Source organism: Candida tropicalis (genome assembly GCF_000006335.3).
Source record: "Candida tropicalis MYA-3404 genomic scaffold supercont3.10, whole genome shotgun sequence".
Taxonomy (NCBI): domain Eukaryota; kingdom Fungi; phylum Ascomycota; class Pichiomycetes; order Serinales; family Debaryomycetaceae; genus Candida; species Candida tropicalis.
In genome coordinates, this window is record NW_003020039.1 from 264,347 (window position 1) to 289,687 (window position 25,341).

Consider the following 25,341-nt stretch of genomic DNA (forward strand, 5'->3'; position numbering starts at 1 on the left):
AAGAAGAAAAAGTAGGTAGAAAGTCTGGTAGTTTTTTTGTGTTCCGGTGATATGTCAAATTAGTATTATTTATCTTTATATATATATATTCATTTTAAAATCCATATAGTAATAATAAAAATAAAAACAACATAAAAGTAATGAATATGATTATAGTATAATGAGAATATGGTTTGTAAAGTGTACGATAATTGCAATTGGGCATGCACCACGGAGTACGAAGGGCTCGCGCAACAGACTAGAGACGAGACGACTATAAAAAGTTCTTTGGGAGTCTGAAATCAAAACAAAACAAAACAAAACAATAAAAGAAAAAAAAAATTTAGAGAGAAAAATAACAGAAAACTTTGGTGTTAGTGGGTTTTTTCTTTTTTTCAATTATTTACCACAACAATACAATGGATGATAAAGAAGAAGATTATTCCAGTTTATCATTGGATGAAAGATTGGTCCATAAAGTTTGGAAAGTAAGATTACAGGCATATGATGAATTGGCAGCAGAATTTGAAAAGTCACGTAACGAAAATGATCCAGTGTTTACCAATCTTCTGTTAGATGTACTCAAGAAGATTATTTTAGATTCAAATGTAGTCGCCCAAGAAGCTGGATACAATACATTTGTCAAGTTTTTAATTTATGGAGGAACTGTTTCCAATGTCAATAAGTTGAAAAGTTTAGGAATAGTGGGATCTATTTGTGAGAAAGGTTTATTATCTACAAGAAAGAATACCAAAGAATGGAGTAATGAATCCCTTTTGTTAATGTTGGAAATCACAAATGATCCAAATTCAATTGTTGAAGATATATTGCCCTATTTAACAAATCGACTTCCAAAATTAGTCACTGGTTGTGTTGCTGGATTAGTATCTATTTTTGAGAATTTTGGTTGTAAAATAATCTCACCAAAACCTGTCATTCCTTGTTTGACTAAATTATTTGCCCACGCCGATAAGAATGTTAGAAATGAAACTACAAAGTTAACTATTGAATTGTACAGATGGATGGGTGATGCTTTGTCGAATATCTTATTCCCCGATTTGAAGCCAGTGCAACAAAAAGATTTAACTGCTGCATTTGAGAAAGAAACTGGTAAACCAGCAACACAAAAGAGATTGACTAGAAAACAAAAAGAAGAAATTGAAAGACAAAAAGAATTAGAAGCTGCTGCTGCTGCTGCTGCTGCTGCCGCCGCCGCTGCCACTACAACCACCGACGGAGATGATGTGGAAATGACTGATGCTGGTGATAATTATAATCAAGAAGAAGCACAAGATTTTGATCCGTTGGAATTTGTTGATCCTGTGGAAGTTTTGAGTAAATTTCCTTCTGACTTTGAATCAAGAATTTCATCCAGTCTTTGGAAAGATAGAAAAGCAGTTTTGGAAGAGGTTGTGCCAGTTTTGGAAAAATCCCCTAAATTGGTCACTCATGATGATTACTTGCCAGTTTTAAGAATATTTGCTAAATGTATGAAAGATGCTAACATTCAGGTTGTACAATTGGCTGCCAACTGTATCGAATTTATTGCAAAAGGCTTGGGACACGAGTTTTCCAAATATCAATCAGTAGTGATAACACCAGTCGTGGAAAGACTCAAAGAAAAGAAACCATCAGTTGCAACAGCTTTGGATAATGTTTTGGATACCATTTTTGGTATATCAGGTTTCCATGGCGGGGTTTTAGAAGAAGCAGTAAATGGTATGAAATTAAAAACCCCTCAAAACAAGATTGCATCAGCTAATTTTATCAAAAGATGCTTATCGAATACCAAAGTGCCACCAAAGACAGCTGAAATAGATCTCATTATGGAAGGTGGTGTCAAGCTTTTAAGCGAATCACAGGAGCCAATTAGACAGGCCGCTACAGAAATGATTGGTACATTGATGAAAATCACTGGTCCTCGAGAGTTGAATGGATTTCTTGAGAAGGTTGATGAGAATAGAAAATCTAAAATTAATGATTATTATGAAAAGAAAGCACAAGTTAAGACTTCAATAGGTGGTAGCAGAGGAGCATCCACTGCCCCAGCTTTGAAACCTTCTACGTCAACATCTTCTAGACCTGCTGCAAGATCACAACCAAAACCAACAGGTTCTTTTACAACAATACCAGCTAAACGTTCAGCTTCATCTCCAGTAAAGCGTGATGATGTTAAAACTGGAAGAGGAATGACAGCTAGATCATTAGCCAAGCCAAATTTGCGTCCTCCAAGTGCAACAGCTGAGGCATCATCAACTGCACAATATTCAGCTTCTGATAATGTTGTACCCCTGCCGCAATCAGCTGCTTCTTTTGAAGAGATTACGCTTTTAAAGCAACAAATTGCTGGTTTACAAGAAGATAAAAATAACTTACAGCATCAACAAGAGTTGAATTTGAAATCTATAAACTCTTTAGAAGAATCAAACAAGCTTTATCAAGACAAGAATGAGTCATTAAAACGAGAATTAGATAATGAAAAGAGAAATGCATTGATTACGTCCAACCATAAGGATACCCATATTAACAACTTGAAATTAGAACTTGAAAAAGCCAACTACAAGATTAAAGATTTAGAACAAGAGAGAGAAATCAGTAGATTACACCAATCTAATCTTGCGTTTGAAAGAAGTAATATGAGTAGCAGTCATTCCAGAAATAGTTTCTACAAACCAAACACAGCCGCATCTAAATTTATGTCTAGTGATATCAGCACTGGTGTCAAGCGATTATCTATTGGTAGCGAGGAGAATCAAAACTTTGCCAGTGGAAATGGTAATGGGTTATCAACAGGTAATGGAACTAGCAATAGCAATAACAATAGTAATCCTAGTACAATTATTAATGCCAATAGTTTCCGTTCTAGTATGAGCTATGGTAGTCCATCTGTTGTTCCGACAAATAGTAGAGAGTCAATGGATGTTGATAACGGAGCTGATTGGAAACGTGCTGCTGAAGTTACTATGCAATTAAAGGCAAGAATTGAAAGAATGAAAGCTAGAACTCGTGCACCTTTGAATCTTGAGTAGTAGAGTAGTTATTTGTTTTATTGTTCTTTGTATTTTCTTTTTCTTTTTCTTTTCTTTTCTTTTCCTTTTGCTATTTATTACATAATGAATTAATACGGTTCTTATACAGATCAGATTTATTTTTTTCTTTGCGACTTTCGCTACAACGAATTAAAATAATTGGTTGCACGCCGATTTAGGGATTGGTGATGAAAAAAAAAAGGAAGACGAAGAAAAAAAAAAACGTACTCATAAAAATTTCACCGCAATATTTACTTCTACAGATCAACCAAGATACACCAGGTCAACATCAATCATGTCTTCAAAATTAAGAATTTTAGTTCCTGTCAAGAGGGTTATTGATTTTGCCATTAAACCAAGAATTAACAAAACTGGAACAGGAGTTGAAACCAAGGGGGTTAAATTCAGTATCAATCCATTTTGTGATATTGCATTAGAAGAATCATTAAGACTTCGAGAAAATAATCCAAATTTAAATGTTGATTCAATTCATGCTGTTTCAATTGGACCTTTAAAAGCACAAGATGTTTTACGTACTGCATTAGCTAAAGGAGCAGATACTTCAACATTAATTGAAACTAAAGCTGATCAAGAAATTGAACCATTGGGAGTTGCTAAAATTTTGAAAAAAATTGTTGAAGAAGATAAATCAAATTTAATTATTTTAGGTAAACAATCAATTGATGATGATTTTAATCAAACTGGACAAATTTTAGCTGGTTTATTAAATTGGCCACAAGCTACTAATGCAGCAAAAGTTGAAATTAAAGAAAATGATGAAGTTTATGTTACTAGAGAAATTGATGGTGGTGAAGAAGTTTTAAAAGCTAAATTACCAATGATTATAACTACTGATTTAAGATTAAATGAACCAAGATATGCTAGTTTACAAAATATCATGAAGGCAAAGAAAAAACCATTGAAAAAGACTAAAATTGATGATTTTGGTGTTGATGTTGAAAATAAATTGGAAATTTTAAAAGTTGAAGAACCTGAAGCTAGAGCTGCTGGTATTAAAGTTGATAATGTTGATCAATTGATTGAAAAATTAAAAGAATTGAAAGCTATTTAATTATAATATGTACTATGTAAATGTTGTTTACATATATATACGTAGAGAGAGGTTATATAAGCGTAAGTAAATTTGTTTCACCTGTACTCCGCTCCTGCTGGATCTTTTTCTCCCCGGTATTTAACGATACATCACCGGAGTAAACCGACATCGACGACGACACCAACGACGAGGAGAAAGAAAGAAAGAAAAAAAAATGGAGACGACTCGACTCCCCCTCCCCCAATTCAATAAATTTCTTGATAAATCAGAACCAACAACATGACTTCATATTCAATTACTACCGAATACCTTGATTCACAAATTAAAACCCATGATTTCACAAAAAAACCTTTAATTATTGGGATCAATGGACCTCAAGGATCAGGGAAAACATATTTAACTAATCAATTAAACGAATATTTAAAGAAATCATACCCTAATTTTAATATTGTTCAATTTTCTATGGATGATGTATATTTAACTAAACAAGATCAAGATAAATTAAATAATTCTACTGATAATCCATTATTAAAAGGTAGAGGATTACCAGGTACTCATGATTTAGCTACTCTTTATGAAATTTTCAATAAATCAATTAAAAATTATAAATCAATTTGGGAAAATATAAAAATTCCTAAATATGATAAATCAAAATTTAATGGATTAGGTGATCGTTCAGGATATATTAATGTTGATTCACCAATAGATATAATTTTATTTGAAGGTTGGTTCAATGGATATATTAATTATTCAACTGATTTATTAAGATTAAAATATTTAACATCTGAAGTATCGGGTATTTTACAACTTTATAAAATGTTTCATTTAGAAGAAATCAATAATAATCTAGTGAAATATCAAAAAATATGGTCATTTTTTGAAATATTTATAACATTAAAAACAAATAATGTTAATAATGTATATACTTGGAGATTACAACAAGAACATGATACAATTTCAAAAAATGGATCAGGCATGACTGATGAACAAGTTACTCAATTTGTTAATCGATATATGCCAGTTTACGTATTATATTATCAAGATTTATGTGATAACGGGTTGAAGAACTGTGCAAATAATTTAATAATCCCCATTGACATTAAAAGACAAGTGATTCAATAGGTATTTCCTTTTTCTTTTTTTTTTTTTTTGACTTTTTGCAACTCATGCACGTGACTCAGGTCAGTGATAAAATTTTTTTTTTTTCTCTTTATGCGTGTAGAATGTACAAGCAAATGAATTGAAATTTTCTAATTTATACTTCGGTGATATTCTTTTCATCATCATCATAATAAAGGTATATGATAGCAGACAATATGTCGATAAATGGAGATAGTAATAATGATCAATTAACAGCAGATGAGATTGCATTATATGATAGACAAATTAGGTTATGGGGTATAACTACTCAATTAAGATTAAGAACGACTAAGATATTGATTATTAATTTTAAAGGAATTGGAACTGAAATTGTTAAAAATTTAGTACTTGGAGGTATAAATACAATTGAAATATTAGATGATTCAATTATTAAACCTGAAGATTTCACATGTCAATTTTTCTTACCTAATAACGATGAAATTATTGGAGAATTGAAATTACCTCATGTTGTTGATAATATTCGAGAATTGAATAATCGAGTTAATTTAAATATAAATACTCAAACATTATATGATATGAAAGATGATTATTTTAAAAAATTTGATTTAATAATTGGTACAGAATTGAATAAAAAAGATATGATTTATATTAATGAAATTCTGAGAAATTTAAATATTCCATTATATTTATCAGGTACTCATGGAATGTTTGGTTATATAATTACTGATTTAATTAAACATGAATCAACAAAAGAACAAAATATTGGCAATGTTAAAAGAATAATTGGTACTAAATTATCACTTCATAAAACAATTTCTCAAATTGAAAAAATATCTGGTGAAGATGAAAAAGAATTAGTTACTATAACTGATGAATTTTCACCAATAAAAACAATATTTAATTCAAAAAAATTAAAAGATCAATTAACAAAAAGACAATTTAAAAGAATATCTCCATCTTTTCCAATAATTTTTGCATTATTAGATATTGAAAAACCGGAAAATGTTGAAGATGATGTATCTATTGAGTTATTGAAAAAGAAAACCCTTGAAGTTTGTAAAGATTTAGAAATTCCTCCTGAATTGATCACTGATGATTATTTCCAATTGTTAAGTCGTCAAGCATTTACTGAATTTGCTCCTGTGACAGCTATTTTAGGTGGTGCTTTATCACAAGATGTCATTCAATTCTTGAGTAAAAAAGAAAGTCCGATTAATAATGTATTAATTTTAGATTCTGTAAAACTGGAAATGCCTATTTATCAACTATAAGAAAAAGATAAGAAGATGTGATTCTATTTTGGTGTGATTCCCCTACCTTTACGTTTTTTTAGATGTGATGTTTCTTTCAAGAATTTAAATGCATTATTTAACTTAAATTTCAATGATTCATTAATTGTTTCTTCTTGTTTGATATCATTCATTAATTTTTGTTTCTTACTTGTAAATTCATCCTGTTTAGATTCTCCCTCTTCTAATATACTGCTAAACTTACGTTTATTTTCATCAATTTTCTTTTTCAATTCGTCGATTTCTTTCTCTGATTCTTCAATTGATTTTAGACAATTTGTATGTTCTTGAACCATAAAATTCTTTTCATCATTTTTAGATCTTGTTCGATTGATTAGTTCTTTAATTTGGTCTCTTATTTTCCAAATTTCCATTTGCTTAGATACAAATTCCTTTTTGTTCTTATCCTCAATAGTTTCCTCAAAATTATTCAACTTGGTTTGCTTTTCTATCAATTCTGTGTTTAATTTCTCCAATTGTTCACTCTTTTTAACGGCCATTTTTGTAGAACTTGATATCCTCAATTCTGAATGATCAACATCTTCAATTATTTTACTTACACTTGTTCTCATGGTTTTTTCTCTTCTACCAATTTTATCTTCTTGTATCTCTGGTTCATTAAATTTATTGAAAATTTTAGATTCTTCATCCAATTGATCATATTTTAAGAACGATTCATTTAATTGTAACAACAACTTGTGAGTCAAAATAGACGAATCGTTGTAATTGTCATCGTTTCTAATACCACTTAAAATATTATATGAGTTCTTCAATGGATTGGTAATGTAGTCCAGGTTTAACCTTCTTGTTTCATAATAACTTGGTTTTTCTTCTTGTTGTTCCGTCACGCATGGCATTGCATTTGGGTTTGGATCATAAGGTGTATAATGAAAATGAACTTCAGTTAACAAGGACCTTTCAACATCATATGGTGTAAATTGTGGAATCTTAGCTAATGGTGGTAATGGCCAACCAGGAAATTCCGAGGAATTTTCATTGTTGAACAACTTGTCAAAAAACTTACTTGACAAATAAGTCAATTTTTGATTATAAATAGGGAAAACATCTGGAGATAATTGACCAATAAAATCTCGAAGACAAACAATTGATGATATTAAATTGTACAAATAATCTGGATCTTGTTTGTTTTCAGCATAATATAATTTGATATTTTCAATAGTTTTGGTTGGCACCAATCGAATTATAGCACAAGGAGATTCTCTATTTTGAACTCTCAAATTCTTGAAGAAATCACCATTGGTATCCACATTACCATCCAAAACAATCAATATATCGAATTTAACATTCTCTAAACCGGGTTTATCTTTACTAGTGATTCCATCGTGAGGTACCAAGTGAACAACTGATGCATCTTTATGTTTCAGATTACGATTGCCGTTATTACTGCCGTTACTTCCACCACTGTGGTTATTACCGTTACTATTCTTTTTCGATTCACGCAATACATTATTTCCAACATATCGCTTCACGTTTTTATTTATACCATTACATCCTAATAACAAAGCATCGACCAAATCAAAAACATTCTTTTTGTTATTCATCACAATTCCAATGTTAAGGGAGTGATAAGTACCACCGTTTAATAAGACGTTGATTAAATCTTTCAAAACATTAAATTTCCCACTAGTTTCACTTAATTTGCCAGGTAATTCCTTAAATGTGAAATTCTTCGGCATATAATGATCAATTAATAAATAAGGATGAGTGCAAACTAATAAACAATTTTCAATACATATATTTAATGATTTTACAATAATCTCTCGATTATCATTTAATTCACAATATTTTAAAATGTCTGGATAATGCAAAGATATAATTTGATCAATCAATTCTTTTTGAAAATCATACATTGGAGTAGCTAATTGATAATCCCCTGAATAGTTTATATTTTCAATATCCAAGTCTATAATTGGTGGTTCAGGTGTAGTGTCTAATATCTTGAGTAAGTTCATCGTTGCTAATCGTAACAATAATAATGATGATGATGATACTTGAGTTCCTTTGAATTTCAAAGAGAGGAAAACGTATTTTGGTTTTATGGTTGTTGTCTTGTCTTGTCTTGTTTTTTTTTTTTTTCTTTTCAGTGTTGCTGGTTTGACTTGGGTTGATTGAAGTTTCGCGATCATGTTCAACAACAACCAACAGTGGTTCATCACATGGTTCCTAAAGAGTAGATGTGGAGAGGAGGGAGAGATATACGAAGATTATTAACCGTGCTTATCAATGTGACAACCATCAGGTTTGGAAAGAGTTGATCTTTTTGTTTTGGTTGTTGAGCAGATTCTTCATGGACAAAATTTGATCACTGAGGAAACTCTTGCTCCATGTTGTTCATTCTTATTCTTGATAACAATAGACTTGTTATTGTAGATTAAAATCTTAATCAGATCAATAGTATCAATGACGAATAGAAATGAAAGAGAGATTTTCAACAACCTACAAGTATTGTATCGATAGATAAACAAGATAAACAAGACAAACTAATAAAGCATTGTATACATTAAACTATAACTAAAAAGTCAAGAGACTCTTCAAATATGCTAGATGATATCGTAAAACACAAGTGTATTAGTTAGTAGAATACACATAAGTTCTGGCTCAAACCTAAAAAATGCTATTTCGGAAAACAGCTCATGCTTTATGAATAACGAAATAATTTAATATTTAAAATTGAGCAAAAAATTTTTTGTGCCCTCTCTTAAATACTCTCAAAAAGGTCGTGCAAACATGGAGAATAGTTTTTTTTTTTAATTATTTTCAATGTCAAAGATTTGGTTTATTTTGGTACAATTTGCACGAATATGGGTATTCAACTTAACTGGCCACAGACTAGATATAGGATTTGAATTAATTACGTCAATTATCAATGGATTTTAAAGATATACCAGTTATCAATGATAATATTGTACCTGAATCAGATGAAGAAATAAGACAACAATTAAAAAACCTTGGTCAGCCAATGGTACTCCCCGGGGAAGACGATGAGGCAAGAAAACAACGATTAATAACTTTAACCACAGATCAAGATATGATGGAAGGGGAAGAAGATGAAGAAGAGGATAATGAAGAATTTTATACTCCTGGACCTTCAGAATTATATGATGTACGATTGAAGATATTAAAGAGCTCATTGATTAAAGCATCAACAAGATTAGATTTAGAGAAAGAAATGAATCTGTTTGACTACACATATTATTTAAAACAACGAAGGAATTTGAATTTAAAAGCATCAAAATTTGAATTATTTGGATCACAAATGATTAAAGGGAATACAAGGGCGATTTCAACTGTTAGATTTTCACCTAATGATGAATTTATTGCTAGTGGATCATGGGATGGATCTATTTGTATTATGAATAGTAAAGATTTATCCACATTTTCATTTATTCCCAATGGATATCATTCTGAAAAAGTCACACTAGATTGGGATATGAATAGCAATAAGAATGTTTTTGCATCTGGTGGAAATGAAGGAAATTTAAATATTTGGGAAGTATCTGAATCACAATTAAAACCAAGTGTATCTATTAAACAAGCACATGATCAGAGAATAACAAAATCAATATTCCATCCAATTAATGACTATCTTGTTACTTCGTCATCTGATAAAACTTGGAAATTATGGGATATAAATAATGAAAAGGAATTAATGGTTCAAGAAGGACATACGAGTGAAGTTATTTCTTGCTCAATACATCAAGATGGTAGTTTGCTATTTAGTGCAGGTAAAGAAGGTAGATCCTTCTGTTGGGATTTAAGAAGCGGGAGATCAGTATTTACATTGAGGAGTTGTTGGAGAGCTGATTTTTGTAATAATCATTTAGTCACAGGAGATGCAAATGGAGTATTACAAGTAATGGATTTGAGAAAGAATGATCAAGCATTACAAGATATACCAGCTCATACTAAACCTATTTCAGATGTACACTTTTATCATCAAAGAGGTGAATCTAATGACAAGGAGGCCAATGGGAAACTCTTGATCTCTTCAAGTTTCGATGGGAATGTTAACATATGGTCAGTCGATAATTGGATAAAAGTGAAGTCATTAAAAGGTCATGATAGATCGATGAGTTGTGATATAAATGGAGCAGGTGATTCTATTGTAAGTAGTGGTTGGGATAGAACCGTTAAACTATGGAACATATAGATAATACAGAAACAAGTTCATTATGTGTACAATAATAAAAATGCTGTAGAAGATTTGAAAACTCTATCACGCTATGCAATTGTTATTATACTTATAACTATTTATGTAATCTAATCGCAACTTTTTAATGGAGTATAGCACAACCCCAATGCAGCAACTTGTCGTAATAACAATACAAGCAACTGCAAAAATGCAGCCCATGATCTTGAATGTCAACAAGGGGTAATTTCCAACTTCACCACCACCAATAATGGTATTTGACAAAGACATGGTTCCCAAAGGGAATGTCATGGACCAGAAGCTTTTATTCAACTTCAACAAACCATACCTATTTGTATGCTCGTGATGTGGTGTTCTTGCAAATGGTTTTATCTTGGAGAAAATAGAGATAATGGCAACAAACAACATAAAATAACCCAAACAAACTAGGAATAACGAAAAGAATCCACATATACATAAGAAAATCTTTCCGTATAATAATTCTTTAGGAATGAGTTGGTTCAAATTGCTGCCAAATAAATAAACACTATATGATGATTGACCCAAGAACCCAACTGGTAAAAATCCAGTCATGATTATTTGAGTATTTGGGATTTTATGAATAATTAATCTTGATATGTAGATAGTTATGATCATCATGGCTAAACTTACAGATAAGCACCAAAGCATGAAACTTGTCAACATAGTTACTATAGTCTCATTTATGGAATGTAATTCCATCTCAATGTTGTGTCCACATGATGATACCACGGTGATTGTAACTATTGGTAATAAAATATTGGCATTTAGTTTAGCATCAAGTTCAACCAGATTTAGTTTTGACATAAATGAAAAATAAACCACAATAAAAGCAGTATAAATGGCTGAAGCAACAGCAATCCACCAAAGTATCCAAACCAAGTAAACATGTTTTCCTTTTGTTATAATTGTTATAAAATTGACAATTGTAATATATCCCATGGAAAAAGAGCCCATATACACCAGTCTGGAAGGATCAACATGATAACTAGTAAATCTCCCCTTGTAGTAAACACAACTCATGATAAACAAAGTAACATTAATCAAGAACAAAACACATGCAAGTCCAAACATGATATATCCACATATTTCTAGCCATCGACTAGGATAAGGGAATCTATAAAGCAATGAAGAGGATATACCTGTACCCATTACACTGACAAAATAAGCAGGAGTGAAATTTTTCACTACATCTTGTATTATGAATCGTTGATAGAATGATTGACCGTATAGATATGTTTCTTCTTTAGTATCAATGGATGTAACAAATGATTCGTGATCCATGATTATAGTATTATCATAATTCAAACAAACAGTGTTCCCTTTCCCTTATCTAGTATAAATGGTGATCTATTGAAGATTTTAACTAAAACCAAACAAACTTTGCTTCCATTTCCTTGATGATGTGCTTTTTTTTTATTTTTTGCAAGTTGTGGCTCTATGCATCACTTCTCTTATATTTTCGAAATTTATGGAGAGTGTTATTTCCGGTCGGGTTTACTGCCACTTTTTCTATAATAAACCCAATTTCCTTGATTATTCAACACACAAAGCATGTGTTTCCAGTGGTGATTCCAAACCAAAGTTCTGGGAATATCCTGTGCAAAAAGTGAAGTGTCATCATTTCACATTATAAGAAATTGATATCTCCTTTAGGTAAAACTCAAGAAGCTGAAGTCAATCCAACTTAGCTGTTGAATTTATACCCTAAAACATAACCACAGCATCAATACAACTCATGTTATAACCTCTAACTCATTGCTTACTACTTGAAATATATTCCCATAGATGCACACCAATTTCATTGATCTAGCCCTTCACAGATTAATTATCACTAATGCAAGATTTACATTTATGATAGTTCTGCGGGTTCAGGATCGGGTCGGATTAAAATCACAAAATTCCAACACCAGTCGTGCACAACAGTCAATTCAAACATTTTCAGGTCACGTGAATGTTCGTCATTTGAAAAAGTGTCAATAATTTACGTTTGCAACACAATAAGCTGCAAAATGTCAAATATTGGGGTTCAAATTGTTCCTGAAAATCAGATCTTTCAAATGCAACAAAGCATTTTATAGGTTATCGATTTGGTTTTCAAGATATCTTTGAATATGCAATTTAATAGTTTATTACCCACCACGTTGAGTCATTTTTTCTCCCTCTCTCTTTTTCCCTTTCCGATTTATTTGATGAGTTGTACAAAAACGAACGTGAATTCAATTTTCTTTTTTACTAATAATAGCAAAATGGTAACAGGGAGAATGAGAGATAGCAAATTCCATAGCTAGGGCTTTGAATTTACATATCGATTGGTAAATGCTGGTCATTTTATTGGTCGGTAAGTCCATGTGGCAATGCTATCCGCACGATACATTGATATCATTGTTGGTATCAAGAAGTATTAACTTGCATGTATGTAAAGATAACTATAGAGTGATAAATATCACCAGATACATTGATTCAAACGGCACAATTATTGAATATAACCACTATATCTCTTAATCTGTTCTCATCGTGAGTAAACATTACTTAAGGGACAAAAGCCTAAAAGTGGAGATAATAACTTAGAAGCAACATAGCTCATTGTTACATATTGTTTTTTATTCTGAACACGTCATTATTTTGAGCAATTAATCCCTAATCAAATAAAAGGAAACGACTGCCATGTCATCCAATTAAAACTCATAATTTTTTATTTATATTGATTACATAATCACATTTTTTTTTTATCTAATCAAAATGTGTATGAGTAAATGCGCGTCTTCTTATTGATACAGCAAAAAAAAAAATAACAAAAGAGCGAAAAAACTTTTTCCGTTACAATTTTAATTTTACAATTTCTCTTTATCATCTCTATCCCACAAAAAACTAACCAATCTTGTGTCCATGATATAAATAGCACTAGATTCCTCCTTCAACCCCCCTTAATTTTTTTTTTCTGCTTCTTCTAATTCAGATATATCAAATCAACCTATTGCATTCAACTATCCCTTTTCTTTACTGTATTTGCTAGAGTATAATGCTTGTAAACCCTGCTAGTGTCATTCCTGATAATAATTCCATTGTCAACACCACTTCTATCAATACACCAATATCATGTCCTGTTACTTTGTTACCAGAAGTAGATCATGGTTGTGAAATCAATGGTAATACCATAGATTGTATCCCTAAAGACTCATCATTTTATAAACTAATAACTGATTTAAAACAATTACTTTCTGGTAAAGGATTGAGTAATGATGATATTGATATTGAAAAAGTGAAACAATTAATGAATGATTATAAATCAGATGAAATAGATTGGAAACATTTGGCATTACATGATAATTCAAGAAATTATTCACGTAATGGAATCATTAATCTTAATGGTAATGCAAATTTATTAATTTTAGTATGGTCACCTGGTAAATCAAGTGCTATTCATGATCATGCTGATGCTCATTGTTGTATGAAAATACTTTCTGGTGAATTGATTGAACATTTATATGAAGTACCGGATCATGAAGGTGATCAATTGAAAATTAAAAAAGAAACCACCTTGAAAAGGGATGTTGTTGGTTATATTAATGATTCTATTGGGTTACATAAAATATCTAATCCTTTGGAAGATCAAGTTAGTGTTTCACTACATTTATATACTCCTCCATATGCTGCATTATATGGATGTTCAATGTATGAGTCAGGTACCGGAAAGAAACATCATGTGGATATGTCAAAGTATTATAGTTGGCAAGGTAAATTGATTAATGATAGAGAATCACTGAGTTGCTAGATTTAACAATAGTATTAAATAAATAAACTTAAGGTTGATTATTTAAAATTATGTAGATTTATATAATTTAGAGAAATTAGTCCCTCCCGTATAAGGAATTTGTAACCAATTCAATTCATCATATTTTGCAACTCCATCAATTACATGGAAAGCATAAGCATATCTTGATTTATCGGATTTATTCTTCTCTGATTTGTGCAAGACTGAATTATTGATCAATATTAAAGAACCAGCTTTACAAGGAACAAATTTATACTCTTCATTAACCTCTGGGTCATCACTGAAGTGTTGGAAATTGCACCCTTTATTCATACCATTTACTCTGACAAATCTTTTATTAACAGGATATTTTTTATGTGATCCTGGTATATATGCCAAACATCCATTTTCTAAAGTACAATCTTCTAAAGCAAACCAAAAACCAATCGCTGATTGAGGATTAGTATATAAAAAAGTTGCATCTGTATGAGGAGGTACTGCATTTTCTCTTTCTTCATCTGTAATAGTAGCAGGTTGTTTAAATATACACATACTTTGTAAGACTCTTGGATCTTTATATCCTAAACTTTTGGCAATATCTTGAACATTTTTATCAAATGTTATTTTTTCAAATAATTCATTATTCATATGTAATCCATGTCCTATTTTATTAATTGCTTTAGATAATTCAATTTGTAATACACCTTCATCATTAAATGCATCAGTATCAAAGAAAAATGAAACTTTATCAGCAGATTCAAAAAAATATTTATCTCCAATATGATCATTATCAGCAGTTTTAAATGTTGTTTTTGGATGGGTAGATAAATCACATTTTGATAATAATAAATGTGATTCATCTAATAATTTCTTGGTTTGTTCTGGAGTAAGGAAATTTGGAATGCAGAGCATTCCTTCTTGATCAAATGTGTTCAATTGTTCTTGGGTAAGACCTGTCATTGAAGTTCTTTGAGTTGGTGATTAATGAGGAAGAAGAAGAAAATTAGATGATTGTTATCATCAACTTCTTTTTTTTTTTTTCTTCTTCTTTCTCCGTTGAACTATTTTTCCACTGACTTCTTAGCTAGACCACCACGGATAAATTTGATGTGTAGGAAATAATGAAAAAACATCCAATTGACTTTTAGATTATATACAATGCACGTATAATGATGTCAAACTGTTGTATATCCTTATACTGATTTCAAATTATAACTGGAATTTAACCATGATCATTGGCGAAACTCCGAAGTTCGGTACTTACTTCATGTTCTAAATATTTCGTCCATTCAAAGGATTCACTACACACGGGGAAATACTACTTTTGATAAATGTCACACCGATTGATATACTCGATCAATGATATCGTTATGAATTGTTCTTGCTGATTCCATATTGTACCACCCGATTTCTAAGGTTTGCGCCGCGCAAACTTTTTTCTTCCCCACCACGATTTCTTGAAATACCCGCGGTTTGGCAGACCCTATTTAGTGATTCTGTTTTAATATCCTGGATGAATATTGGGCAAAATTTTCTGTATCATTAACCATCTCATTCAAATCTGGTTGCATGAAAACGGCCAATGTATTTCTACACAATCCGACACTTTCGTTTGCTCCTTTAACATAATGAGGCACAGCTTTGAAGTAACCCTTGGATACTTCTTGCAATGTAGATCCTGATTGGAAAGCCAAACAACCTTCTGGAATATTAACTTTAACAATTTCGTTATGTCTGTTTCTGATATACAATCCAGAATCATCTGATGATCCAGGAGTTACAATTTCATTTTTATCATTAAGATATAATGCTGAAGTTAAACCGGTAATACATGAATGATCCAAATGTTCCCCACACCAGCTATCATCCTCATTTCCTTTTGAATCACCCTCATCTGGAAAGTAATGCAATAATCTAGCTTTACTACATGTAGAATTTTTCACCACCCTATTCAAATATCCTTTTTCATATCCATCAACATGATCCAAAATATAAGAATCTAATGATGTGGCCACTGATTCACCAACTGAAATAATCATATTAATCAAACTTTTTATATCCTTTTGAAATCCAGGAATTAGTTCTTCAGGAGGATAAATATTCTCCCCAGTATATGCTTTATAATTAGGAAATTTATCAACCAATTCTTTTCTTGGTCCTTCAAGTAATGAATCATTATGGAAAGCACAGTTTATATAATATGAACCTTTTTTAAAATCAGGTGTATCCTTATTATTCAATTTTTCTTTTCCACATGACCAACCAACTAACCAATATGATTCTTCATTTTCTAAACTTTTTAAAATCAGTTTGGGAAGATTAGCTAATTTTGATGCATTAGTAAGAACTTTTTCTCGAAGTTTTAAATAATCTAATGGAAGATCCTTGACAACGATGATTCCAAGAGAATCAGGTCCAAATGAATTGTTCAATGTCTGGGGATCCAAACCATGGTTTAATTCATTTAGTGAAACAATCACTGGAGAAGTGTCTGACATTTGATCAATTGTTGATTGGGTAAATTGAAAAGAAAAAAGTGTTGATGCCGTACTGTGTCGTAAAATTATCACATTTTTTTTTTCTGTCTATCTTTTGACAACCATGAATTTGGATCAAAGAGTTTGATAACTAAAATTAACATTACTATATTATACATATATATATATACATATAAATATATATTAATAAAATAAAAATAAAAATAAGCTATTAAGTGAATACTGAACTTTGCTTCAGTACAATATTCAACTTCATTGTCTTTCCGTCAACTTTATACAATATTTCATATGGTGAGAGTGTCACATCATCACAGCTAACGGACTTCTTAGCCAATTTACTGTTTCCAGTTCTAGGTGATACATTCACAAGGGTAGATTTATCAGAAGAAAGGTTGTTATTGTTGAACCAACCCGCAAATTGAACGTTATTAGCTGATTTTCCCTTTGTCAAAAATTTCTTATTGTAACTTCCAATCTCTTTTGATGATATATTTTTGGTTGTCAAATCATAACTCAATTGATAAACCTTCAGAAGAAATTGTTGATTCAATGATGCTTGTCCAGATATACACAATCCAAAGTATTCGTTTTCTGAGTTTGATTTCATAGAGAAATCAATTAGTCCACAGGATTCAATATCCTGGAATGCAGCTTGAACTGAAGTTATTGTGTGTTCTTTCACTGCATCATCCTTGACATTTAGACATTTGATATCTCCATTCTTTTCAATAATTAATAATGTATCTGGAATGCTAATTGGAAATAAGTTCAATATCTTCTTTGGTGATGAATACATGTCAAATTCATGTGTAGCTATTAATTTGTGATCTGAAACCATGTACATTTTAACTCTTTTATTGGAGTCATCATTCATGGAATTCAAATAAATGGTATTCTTATCGTGATTGAACACATCAAGATGGTTATAACTTGAATCAGCATAATCATTTATAGTAGGATCAGGACTGGGATCAGGAGATCTTAGTCCCGAATGAAATGAAACTTCATCTCCATCATTATCATTATCATCGTCATCAATGGTATTATGTTCTTGAAGATTCATCTCATGAGGGCGTTCTTGTATCTTATTTGTCTCATCTTCATTCATATGCCTATCATCTTCATCTAGAACAACAGTTAAATTATCACTTGAATTTGTTATAGCTCTTTCCAAAACATCATCCAAATCAAGACTTTCATCATGTGTTGCAGTGCTCTCGTTTGACTTTTCTTTTCCAAAATCTTCAACTGTCAGATCACCACTGAAAAATTGTGAAATTATAGAATTTGAATTTGTTCCTTTATTATGCTTTCTATTGGGGGATGATAAATAATCGTTATTACTATTGAAATTGAACTCGTCAACGTGATCAATGTCGGGGCTGTTTAACAATGCCTCAAAATCGTTATTATTATTGTTATTGGTTAATGTGCTACTTGCACGAGTCGTTGTAGTTGGTGCTTTCAACAAAGTCACCACTTCTCTCATGGAGTTAGTTAACTGTTGTCTTGATTGCTTAATCATTTGTAAATCAATCTCATCTAGTTCAGCCGTTTCACTTTTCTCTAAATTTTCAATTTCATCATGAGCCTCAGGATTTAATTTTAACTTAAGTCGGGAATTCTCTTCTTCCAACTCTTTGATCTTTAATTGTTGTTTCTCGTTATTATATTTTAATGTTGTCACTTCCCCTTGTAATTGAATAATCTTGTACTTCATTTCATTTTTCTCTAAATTTGTCATGATTTTAAATCGTTCCAAATTAGTAAATTCAGAAGTGAGATAGTTTATAACACCAGGTAATGTATATATTGGTTCTGAACCTGAAGAAGATTGATTAAGTTTGGTGATATTGCCATTGTTGTTGTTCCCGTTTCCATTATTATTCTGCCATTGTGTTTGTGAATTTATTTGGGAATTATTTGTATTGACCGATTTTGGCGGAGCCATATTGCAACCATAAGTATTTTATTGCTCTTTCCCTCTTTTCCTTGAGAACAACTTTTCGATCTCCTTAATTACAACTAGGATTAAATAATTAATTTGATGATGAATGATTCAGAAAAATAGTTTGATCTCTTGATTAGTTTCAAGTTGTTGACAGTTGTTTTTTTTTTCTTCTGTCTTTTTCTCGTTACCTCTCTCTTGAACGCTTAAATTGCTTTTAGTGTGCCTTTTTCTTTTTTAGACTTTCATCTCGTCGTAATTGGATACAAGAAGTAGACGAATATAGCATACTCTCTGGTTGGCGGAACCAAAGTTTGTAAAATCTCAAGTAAGAATATTAAACTACAGGTGAATATGGTATTTATCATATATTGTACATTCCTTTTCTCATTTATTTTATTATACAGAAGTTATGTTTATTTCTTGCAGATCCAGTCATTTAAACCATATCTATTTCTAGCAATTTCAATAGCATAGAATTGAATTCTAACAGCAAACATGGTGTTTTCTTGAGAATATTCTTCATTAGCTTTCAACCTAAGTAAAGTACCAAAGTTGTAATCAGCAATTTCGTTGAATTTTTCACAAAATGCTCTCCATTTAGCTTTACCACTTGGACTCTTCATTTCTTCTTCACTTATAACAGAAACATTCTTTGGTTCTTTATATTCTGGGAAATCTTCTAATAATTGATTAAAAATGTCATCATCGTGTTTAGTCAATCTTAAAGTAGAACCTTTAACTTTTTCCAATAATGAATAGTAAGTTTCAGCTTGTTCAACTGCTTTAACAGCAAATTGCATTTCAATTTCTTCTAAGTTATCAGCTTGTTCAGCATCGAATGGTTGGGCAGTAGCAGACATGATAATTGATTATCTGATTATGATTAAACAAAAATTTCAAGAAGAAATAAAAAATGTTCAGTGGAAAGTATCGTTTTTAAATAAACCAATATTTTTTTTTTTCTCTCTCTTCTCTCCTCTGGTCGATGAGACAGAGAATCATCTCGTGCATTCTAGAAGGATCTACTGATAATATATATATATATATAATATTATTTCTATTCTAAGTGAAGATCATTTAATATCCATTGTGCTTCACGAATACCACTATTATATGCACCATGTACACAACCAGCACCATCAGATATAGTGTGTTCACCCGCAAATCGGATATACGATTCTCGTATACCACAGCTCTCAAACTCACCGGATAATTGAATAATCAAATCACTAGGATCGTCATCGGTAAACATTGCAGAGTATGATCCACGAGCCCACGGGTTTACTGTCCAGTCAGTGACAATAGTGTTAATTGGATCTGGAATGGTGACATCCGTACCAACAGCCAATTGTTGTAGCATCGGCTTATAATACAACCATGCTTGCTCGGGATGAGCCTCCAAATAGTTTGTTAGTGGTGCTTGCATAAGAATGACCAAACTTCCCTTGGTAGATTTTCCATGTACCCGAGAAAAGTTAACGACATATGCGGGATATGTGAAAGGATCCGGCAATTGATCTAACTTATCGGACAATCCGTCAGGGGTCTTCAACTCATTAGCGATAATTTGAAATCTATCTTGTTCATTGTCCCAAAAAATCGAATCAAATTCAAATACAACTTTACCTAAAGCGCCAAAATGAATCGAATTGAATGCATCCATCATGTTTTGTGGTAATTTTGGTTCCCATTCAATACCATGGGCCAAGTTTGGTTCTAATGCCAAAACTGAATGTGGAACAGTCACAATTAAGTAATCTGAAAAAACTTTCAATCCATTTGTAGTTTCCACCAGGACTTTTTTAGTACCTTCTTTATTATTTCTAACAATTCTTTTGACTTCCTGGTTTAACAAAAGTGATGATTCAGGGATATTCCTGGCTAGGCTTTCCACCAAAAATCCATATCCTTTTTTGTTTAATAAATTTCTACCTTGATGATCCATTACAGCATATTTACCACTGATTTTATCCCAGCATATCCCAAACCAAAGTTCTAAATATCTCATCATTCTTCCACAATACTGTTTCTGTTCTGGTGTCAAAAATTTGTCACGATCATCAAAAAACTTGGCCACTATATCGTGTAATGATAAATCTGGTGTATTTATACTATCATGGAAATGTAAATCAATGAATTTCTCGATATCTTCTAATACTCTATTAAGCTGTTTATCAACAATTGGGACTTTCCCTTTACTCGAATAAGCTTGAACATCTTTATCGTCGTAATAGACATCATTCTTAACATCCAACAACTCTTGGTTGATCATATCGTTCAAAACAATATTGTTTAATGAATCATGAAACCATGATGCCCCAAGATCGTATTGTATTCCAAGTTTTGACTGTGATTGATCTGTTGTTTTCAATCTACCACCAATTCTGTCCTGTGCTTCAAGTATTACAATGTCATTGGCTGTAAATTTCGAGTTTGATAATAAACTCTCTGCTGCTTTCAACCCAGAGATACCAGCTCCTATAATAGTTACTCTAGTAGTTCTTGAACTCATTATTAGATCTAATCAAATCGAATGAAAAAAGAATATATAATGCACAACTGAGAGGTGGAAGAAAAGAAAAAATAAATTGGCGTGAAATCTCGCACCATTCGACTGGTGACAAGATCACTTGCTACGTCGACTGCTCCGCAACGACGACGATCCCGTTAACGATAATAAAGTTTCCTAATCTACGTAAAAGTAAAAATTAAAATTATTCTATAAACACAGATAAACCCCTACTTAAAACTCTAATACAAGTCCAAAGTTTTGACCAATAATACTTATAATCCTAATGACTCCCTAACATGTTGCCTGATTTGTCGATTGTATTCTTCACGATTATCTCTCCATAATTTACAAGCATCAATATTAGCACCACTTTCAGGGTTTGGTTCCGCCAACATGGACATAACACTTAATAATATCTTCTCAATACTTTGTACCGGTGACCATCTTTCTTCTGGTCTTTCATATTGGTTTGGATCTTCACCTGGTGGGTGCAAGATAGAAATACAAACAGTTCCATCAGCATAAATGTTAGGGTGCAATAATGGTGGATCGAATTTCAAAGTTGGTGGTGATAAGGGATAATCCTTAGGGAAGGTTAACATAGCAGGAAAAACACCATTTTCATAAGGGGTGTCAGAGGGTCCCTCTAATAGACATTCCCAAGTGAACAAGTTATCTTCACTTATTGGTCCTGCTAGTATTCCTGGTGGTGGATCTCTTGAGATTTGTTGGTATTCTTTCAATAAACGTTTTTGAGCAGTTGAACGTGGTGGCATTTCGTCTTTTTATTTTTGATATATGCCTATCGGAATGTGTGGCTCTGATAGTTTTATTTGAATTGGTTTGATTTTTTCTATTTTTTTTTTAAAAAAGTTCGTTTAAGATAATCTGTGAGAGTTGTGGTGGTGGTGGTGGTGGTGGTGGTGGTGGTCGATAGGAAAGTGTTTTGTGCGTATTGAATTTTGTTAACAGATCATTAGGTTTTTGTTGTCCGCGAATTTGCCCACATTTTTTTTTTTTTTTTTTTTCACTTTCACAATTTTTCAAGTAACCGGTACGACAAAGACATTCACACAATACTGGTCATAAAAGCTATCATCACCTATACAAACCATGTCTTTATTTGTTGCTAAAGTTAAAAACGTTTTAAGTGGGGACTCTGTTGTTTTAGTTCCTTCAAAAACAAGCCAATTCCCACCTCCAGAAAGACTTCTTACTTTGGAACACGTAAGACCAATTGACGAATTTGAATCTAAGGAATATTTACGTCAATTGTTAATTGGTAAAGAAATCAAATTCAAAGTATCAGCCAAGGCGGCTAACAGAGAATTTGGTGATATTCAAGCTCCAATTTTCAAATCATTGATTGAATATTTATTATCTCAAGGTTACGTCAAATTAAGAGATGGTGAAAATGCTGAATCAAATGACTATATCTACGAATTGAGTCAAATTGAAAACGCAGCCAAATTGAAACAAGCTGGATTATGGGCCGATAAACATACCCCAATCGAGATTGTTCCAGTAACTGAAGAGATCATCAACAGATCTCAATCTAAACCAGTTAAACTTATTGTTGAAAAAGTCATTAGTGGTGATAGAATTGTTGGACGTTTGATTTTGAACAAAAAACAACAAGCTCAAACTACTTTGTTATTAGCTGGTTTAAAAGCACCAAGAACTGATGATACTACCCAACCAGCTCATATCACCAAAGTGGCCCAACAAGCCAAACAATTTGTTGAAGACAAATTATTAACCACAAAAGCTGAATTGACGGCTAGTATTATTGGAGAAAGTCAATCAGGCGTCCCAATTGCAATCATCAATCATTCTTCAGGTAATAATATTCATGAGAAATTATTAGAATCTGGTTTTGCTGAAATTGTTGATTGGCAATCTACATTGATTGGATCTAGTGCCATGAGTGGTTTGAGAAAAGCTGAACAAACCGCCAAAGCTTTGGGTAAAGGTATCTTTGCCAATGCCACTGTTGCTAAGAAACCAGCTGTTGCATCAGGCTCCAAATTGAGACCAGGTAACACCATTGCAAATGTTACTATTGCCAAGGTAATTAACGCTGATACGTTATTGATTAGATTGCCACACTCTGACGAAGAAGTAACTGTTCAATTGGCTTCTATCAGAGCACCAAAACCAAATGACTCCACAGTTACTACCGATTCTTCCAAACAACAAGCTTTGGTTTCAACTGCAAGAGAATTTGTTAGACAACAAGTTATTGGTAAACAAGGTAGTTTGTACGTTGATGGATACAGAGAAGCCAATAAAGATTTGGGATTGGAAGCCAGATTATTGGTCAGTTTCAAGTACGGCAATACTGATCTTTCAGAATTGATTGTCACCAATGGTTTTGGTACTGTTATCAAACACAACAAAGCTACACAACATGAACGTTCTATGAACTGGGATAAATTAGTTGAATTGGAAGAAGAAGCCAAAAAGACTTCAAAGAAAGGTATTTACGGTGATTTGAACAAAGTACTTACTGTTGGTACTAGAATCATCGATGCTTCAGAAAATTTCACCAAAGCTAAAACATTTTTGAATGGTTTCAAACAAAAGGGCAGAATCAGTGGCTATTATGTTGAGTTCGTTCCATCCACTTCCCGTGTTAAATTGTTCAACCCTAAGGAAGGTATGAAATTGACCTTAATTTTGGGTGGGTTGTCTAATGATAAACATGACTCCTTAAACGAAGAAGGTGTTAAATTCTTGAACAAGAAATTTTTGCAAAGACCAGTTGAATTTGAAATTTATGATACTGATAAATTAGGTGGATTCATTGGTAACTTGTATGCTAATGCCAATGCATTGACCCCAGTTCAACAACAGTTGTTAGAACAAGGTATTATTAAAATCCACGAATATGCAGTCAACTCCAACCCAGCTGCTGCTGCACTTATAAAAGCAGAAGAAGATGCCAGAGAAGCCAAAAAGGGTGTCTGGGCTAACTATGATCCAGCAAAAGTTGAAAAAGAGTTAGCTGAAACCACTGCTAGATTAGAATCAGCTAACCTTGAAGCCGCTAAACCAAAATTCTTTGATATAGAAGTTGTTGACATTGATCCAAGCACTGGTGTTTTGTCATTCCATTTATTAGATGCCACAACTACACAAAAATTTGCCCAATTTAAACAAGCATTCCAACAATTCCACAGTCAAACTCCAAGTGCCTCACAATCATCCCCTGATTTACCAGTTAAATTATCCAAGGGTCCAAGAAAGAATGAATTTGTTTCTGCCAAATTTTCTGATAATGGAAAATTCTACCGTGCTAAAGTTATAAACTTTGATAAATCCTCCGGTAGATATGAAGTCAAACACTTGGACTTTGGTAATGTTGATAAAGTTCCATTGAGTTCATTGCGTGTTTTACCAGACAGATTTAATGTCACTAATTTCCCAGTTTTTGCACACACTACAACTTTACAAAATTTGAGATTACCACCATCTAAGCCAACCGATTACTTGACTGATGCTGTTTATGCTTTAGAAGATTTGGTTTACGATAGAAAATTGGTCATTAGTGCCTTACCAGGTGTCTCTGCTGAATATGAAGGTGTTTTGTACGATGCTGAACAAAGTTTAACTGATTCCTCATACACCATCAACAAGCAATTGGTTAAAGAAGGTTGGGGTGTCGTTGACACCAAGATTGTTAAACCAGCTGTTAAAGAATATGTCAACGAATTGATCGCTGCCCAACGTGAAGCTAAATCCAAACACTTGGGATGTTGGGAATTTGGTGATGTTTCCTTTGAAGAAGAAAGTTTATTGGCTTAGAATATACCAGATACCATATATAGTCTCCTGCCATATACAGAGTGTTGTAAAACGTAATTAATAAAAAAAAAAAATAAAACAGCAATTAATGTCGCAATAATGTCTTATGTCGATAGTGATTTTTATTTCTGATTCTTATTGTATACGACATTGTTGGGTTTCTTTTTTTCTGTTCAAT

General features: G+C 32.1%; 15 protein-coding genes across 15 annotated transcripts; 7 read left to right on the forward strand and 8 right to left on the reverse strand. All coding sequences in view use genetic code 12, as the record gives it.

Moving 5' to 3' along the window:
* Nucleotides 1-398: 398 nt before the first annotated feature.
* On the forward strand, nt 399-3,008 carry CTRG_05899 (uncharacterized protein; the record flags this gene model as incomplete). The annotated part of the gene is made up of 1 exon (XM_002546375.1): nt 399-3,008. The coding sequence occupies one exon, from the start codon at nt 399-401 to the stop codon at nt 3,006-3,008; it is 2,610 nt and encodes an 869-aa protein (XP_002546421.1).
* Nucleotides 3,009-3,303: 295 nt separating this feature from the next.
* Nucleotides 3,304-4,080, forward strand: CTRG_05900 (uncharacterized protein; the record flags this gene model as incomplete). The annotated part of the gene is made up of 1 exon (XM_002546376.1): nt 3,304-4,080. One exon carries the CDS (start codon nt 3,304-3,306, stop codon nt 4,078-4,080), a length of 777 nt encoding a protein of 258 aa, XP_002546422.1.
* Nucleotides 4,081-4,341: 261 nt separating this feature from the next.
* Nucleotides 4,342-5,184, forward strand: CTRG_05901 (putative ATP-dependent kinase; the record flags this gene model as incomplete). Its single annotated transcript, XM_002546377.1, has 1 exon — nt 4,342-5,184. The coding sequence occupies one exon, from the start codon at nt 4,342-4,344 to the stop codon at nt 5,182-5,184; it is 843 nt and encodes a 280-aa protein (XP_002546423.1).
* Nucleotides 5,185-5,363: 179 nt separating this feature from the next.
* On the forward strand, nt 5,364-6,434 carry CTRG_05902 (E1 ubiquitin-activating protein; the record flags this gene model as incomplete). Its single annotated transcript, XM_002546378.1, has 1 exon — nt 5,364-6,434. The coding sequence occupies one exon, from the start codon at nt 5,364-5,366 to the stop codon at nt 6,432-6,434; it is 1,071 nt and encodes a 356-aa protein (XP_002546424.1).
* A 23-nt stretch (nt 6,435-6,457) lies between these two features.
* On the reverse strand, nt 6,458-8,626 carry CTRG_05903 (uncharacterized protein; the record flags this gene model as incomplete). Its single annotated transcript, XM_002546379.1, has 1 exon — nt 6,458-8,626. One exon carries the CDS (start codon nt 8,624-8,626, stop codon nt 6,458-6,460), a length of 2,169 nt encoding a protein of 722 aa, XP_002546425.1.
* Nucleotides 8,627-9,339: 713 nt separating this feature from the next.
* CTRG_05904 (U4/U6-U5 snRNP complex subunit) lies at nt 9,340-10,623 on the forward strand (the record flags this gene model as incomplete). The annotated part of the gene is made up of 1 exon (XM_002546380.1): nt 9,340-10,623. One exon carries the CDS (start codon nt 9,340-9,342, stop codon nt 10,621-10,623), a length of 1,284 nt encoding a protein of 427 aa, XP_002546426.1.
* Nucleotides 10,624-10,689: 66 nt separating this feature from the next.
* CTRG_05905 (TDT family transporter) lies at nt 10,690-11,925 on the reverse strand (the record flags this gene model as incomplete). The annotated part of the gene is made up of 1 exon (XM_002546381.1): nt 10,690-11,925. The coding sequence occupies one exon, from the start codon at nt 11,923-11,925 to the stop codon at nt 10,690-10,692; it is 1,236 nt and encodes a 411-aa protein (XP_002546427.1).
* Nucleotides 11,926-13,663: 1,738 nt separating this feature from the next.
* CDG1 (Cdg1p) lies at nt 13,664-14,416 on the forward strand (the record flags this gene model as incomplete). Its single annotated transcript, XM_002546382.1, has 1 exon — nt 13,664-14,416. One exon carries the CDS (start codon nt 13,664-13,666, stop codon nt 14,414-14,416), a length of 753 nt encoding a protein of 250 aa, XP_002546428.1.
* Nucleotides 14,417-14,464: 48 nt separating this feature from the next.
* On the reverse strand, nt 14,465-15,355 carry CTRG_05907 (uncharacterized protein; the record flags this gene model as incomplete). Its single annotated transcript, XM_002546383.1, has 1 exon — nt 14,465-15,355. The coding sequence occupies one exon, from the start codon at nt 15,353-15,355 to the stop codon at nt 14,465-14,467; it is 891 nt and encodes a 296-aa protein (XP_002546429.1).
* Nucleotides 15,356-15,882: 527 nt separating this feature from the next.
* On the reverse strand, nt 15,883-16,893 carry CTRG_05908 (uncharacterized protein; the record flags this gene model as incomplete). The annotated part of the gene is made up of 1 exon (XM_002546384.1): nt 15,883-16,893. The coding sequence occupies one exon, from the start codon at nt 16,891-16,893 to the stop codon at nt 15,883-15,885; it is 1,011 nt and encodes a 336-aa protein (XP_002546430.1).
* Nucleotides 16,894-17,104: 211 nt separating this feature from the next.
* CTRG_05909 (uncharacterized protein) lies at nt 17,105-18,844 on the reverse strand (the record flags this gene model as incomplete). The annotated part of the gene is made up of 1 exon (XM_002546385.1): nt 17,105-18,844. One exon carries the CDS (start codon nt 18,842-18,844, stop codon nt 17,105-17,107), a length of 1,740 nt encoding a protein of 579 aa, XP_002546431.1.
* Nucleotides 18,845-19,257: 413 nt separating this feature from the next.
* Nucleotides 19,258-19,704, reverse strand: CTRG_05910 (uncharacterized protein; the record flags this gene model as incomplete). Its single annotated transcript, XM_002546386.1, has 1 exon — nt 19,258-19,704. The coding sequence occupies one exon, from the start codon at nt 19,702-19,704 to the stop codon at nt 19,258-19,260; it is 447 nt and encodes a 148-aa protein (XP_002546432.1).
* Nucleotides 19,705-19,901: 197 nt separating this feature from the next.
* Nucleotides 19,902-21,356, reverse strand: CBP1 (Cbp1p; the record flags this gene model as incomplete). The annotated part of the gene is made up of 1 exon (XM_002546387.1): nt 19,902-21,356. The coding sequence occupies one exon, from the start codon at nt 21,354-21,356 to the stop codon at nt 19,902-19,904; it is 1,455 nt and encodes a 484-aa protein (XP_002546433.1).
* Nucleotides 21,357-21,628: 272 nt separating this feature from the next.
* CTRG_05912 (E2 ubiquitin-conjugating protein) lies at nt 21,629-22,132 on the reverse strand (the record flags this gene model as incomplete). The annotated part of the gene is made up of 1 exon (XM_002546388.1): nt 21,629-22,132. One exon carries the CDS (start codon nt 22,130-22,132, stop codon nt 21,629-21,631), a length of 504 nt encoding a protein of 167 aa, XP_002546434.1.
* A 337-nt stretch (nt 22,133-22,469) lies between these two features.
* Nucleotides 22,470-25,163, forward strand: CTRG_05913 (uncharacterized protein; the record flags this gene model as incomplete). The annotated part of the gene is made up of 1 exon (XM_002546389.1): nt 22,470-25,163. The coding sequence occupies one exon, from the start codon at nt 22,470-22,472 to the stop codon at nt 25,161-25,163; it is 2,694 nt and encodes an 897-aa protein (XP_002546435.1).
* Nucleotides 25,164-25,341: the final 178 nt, after the last annotated feature.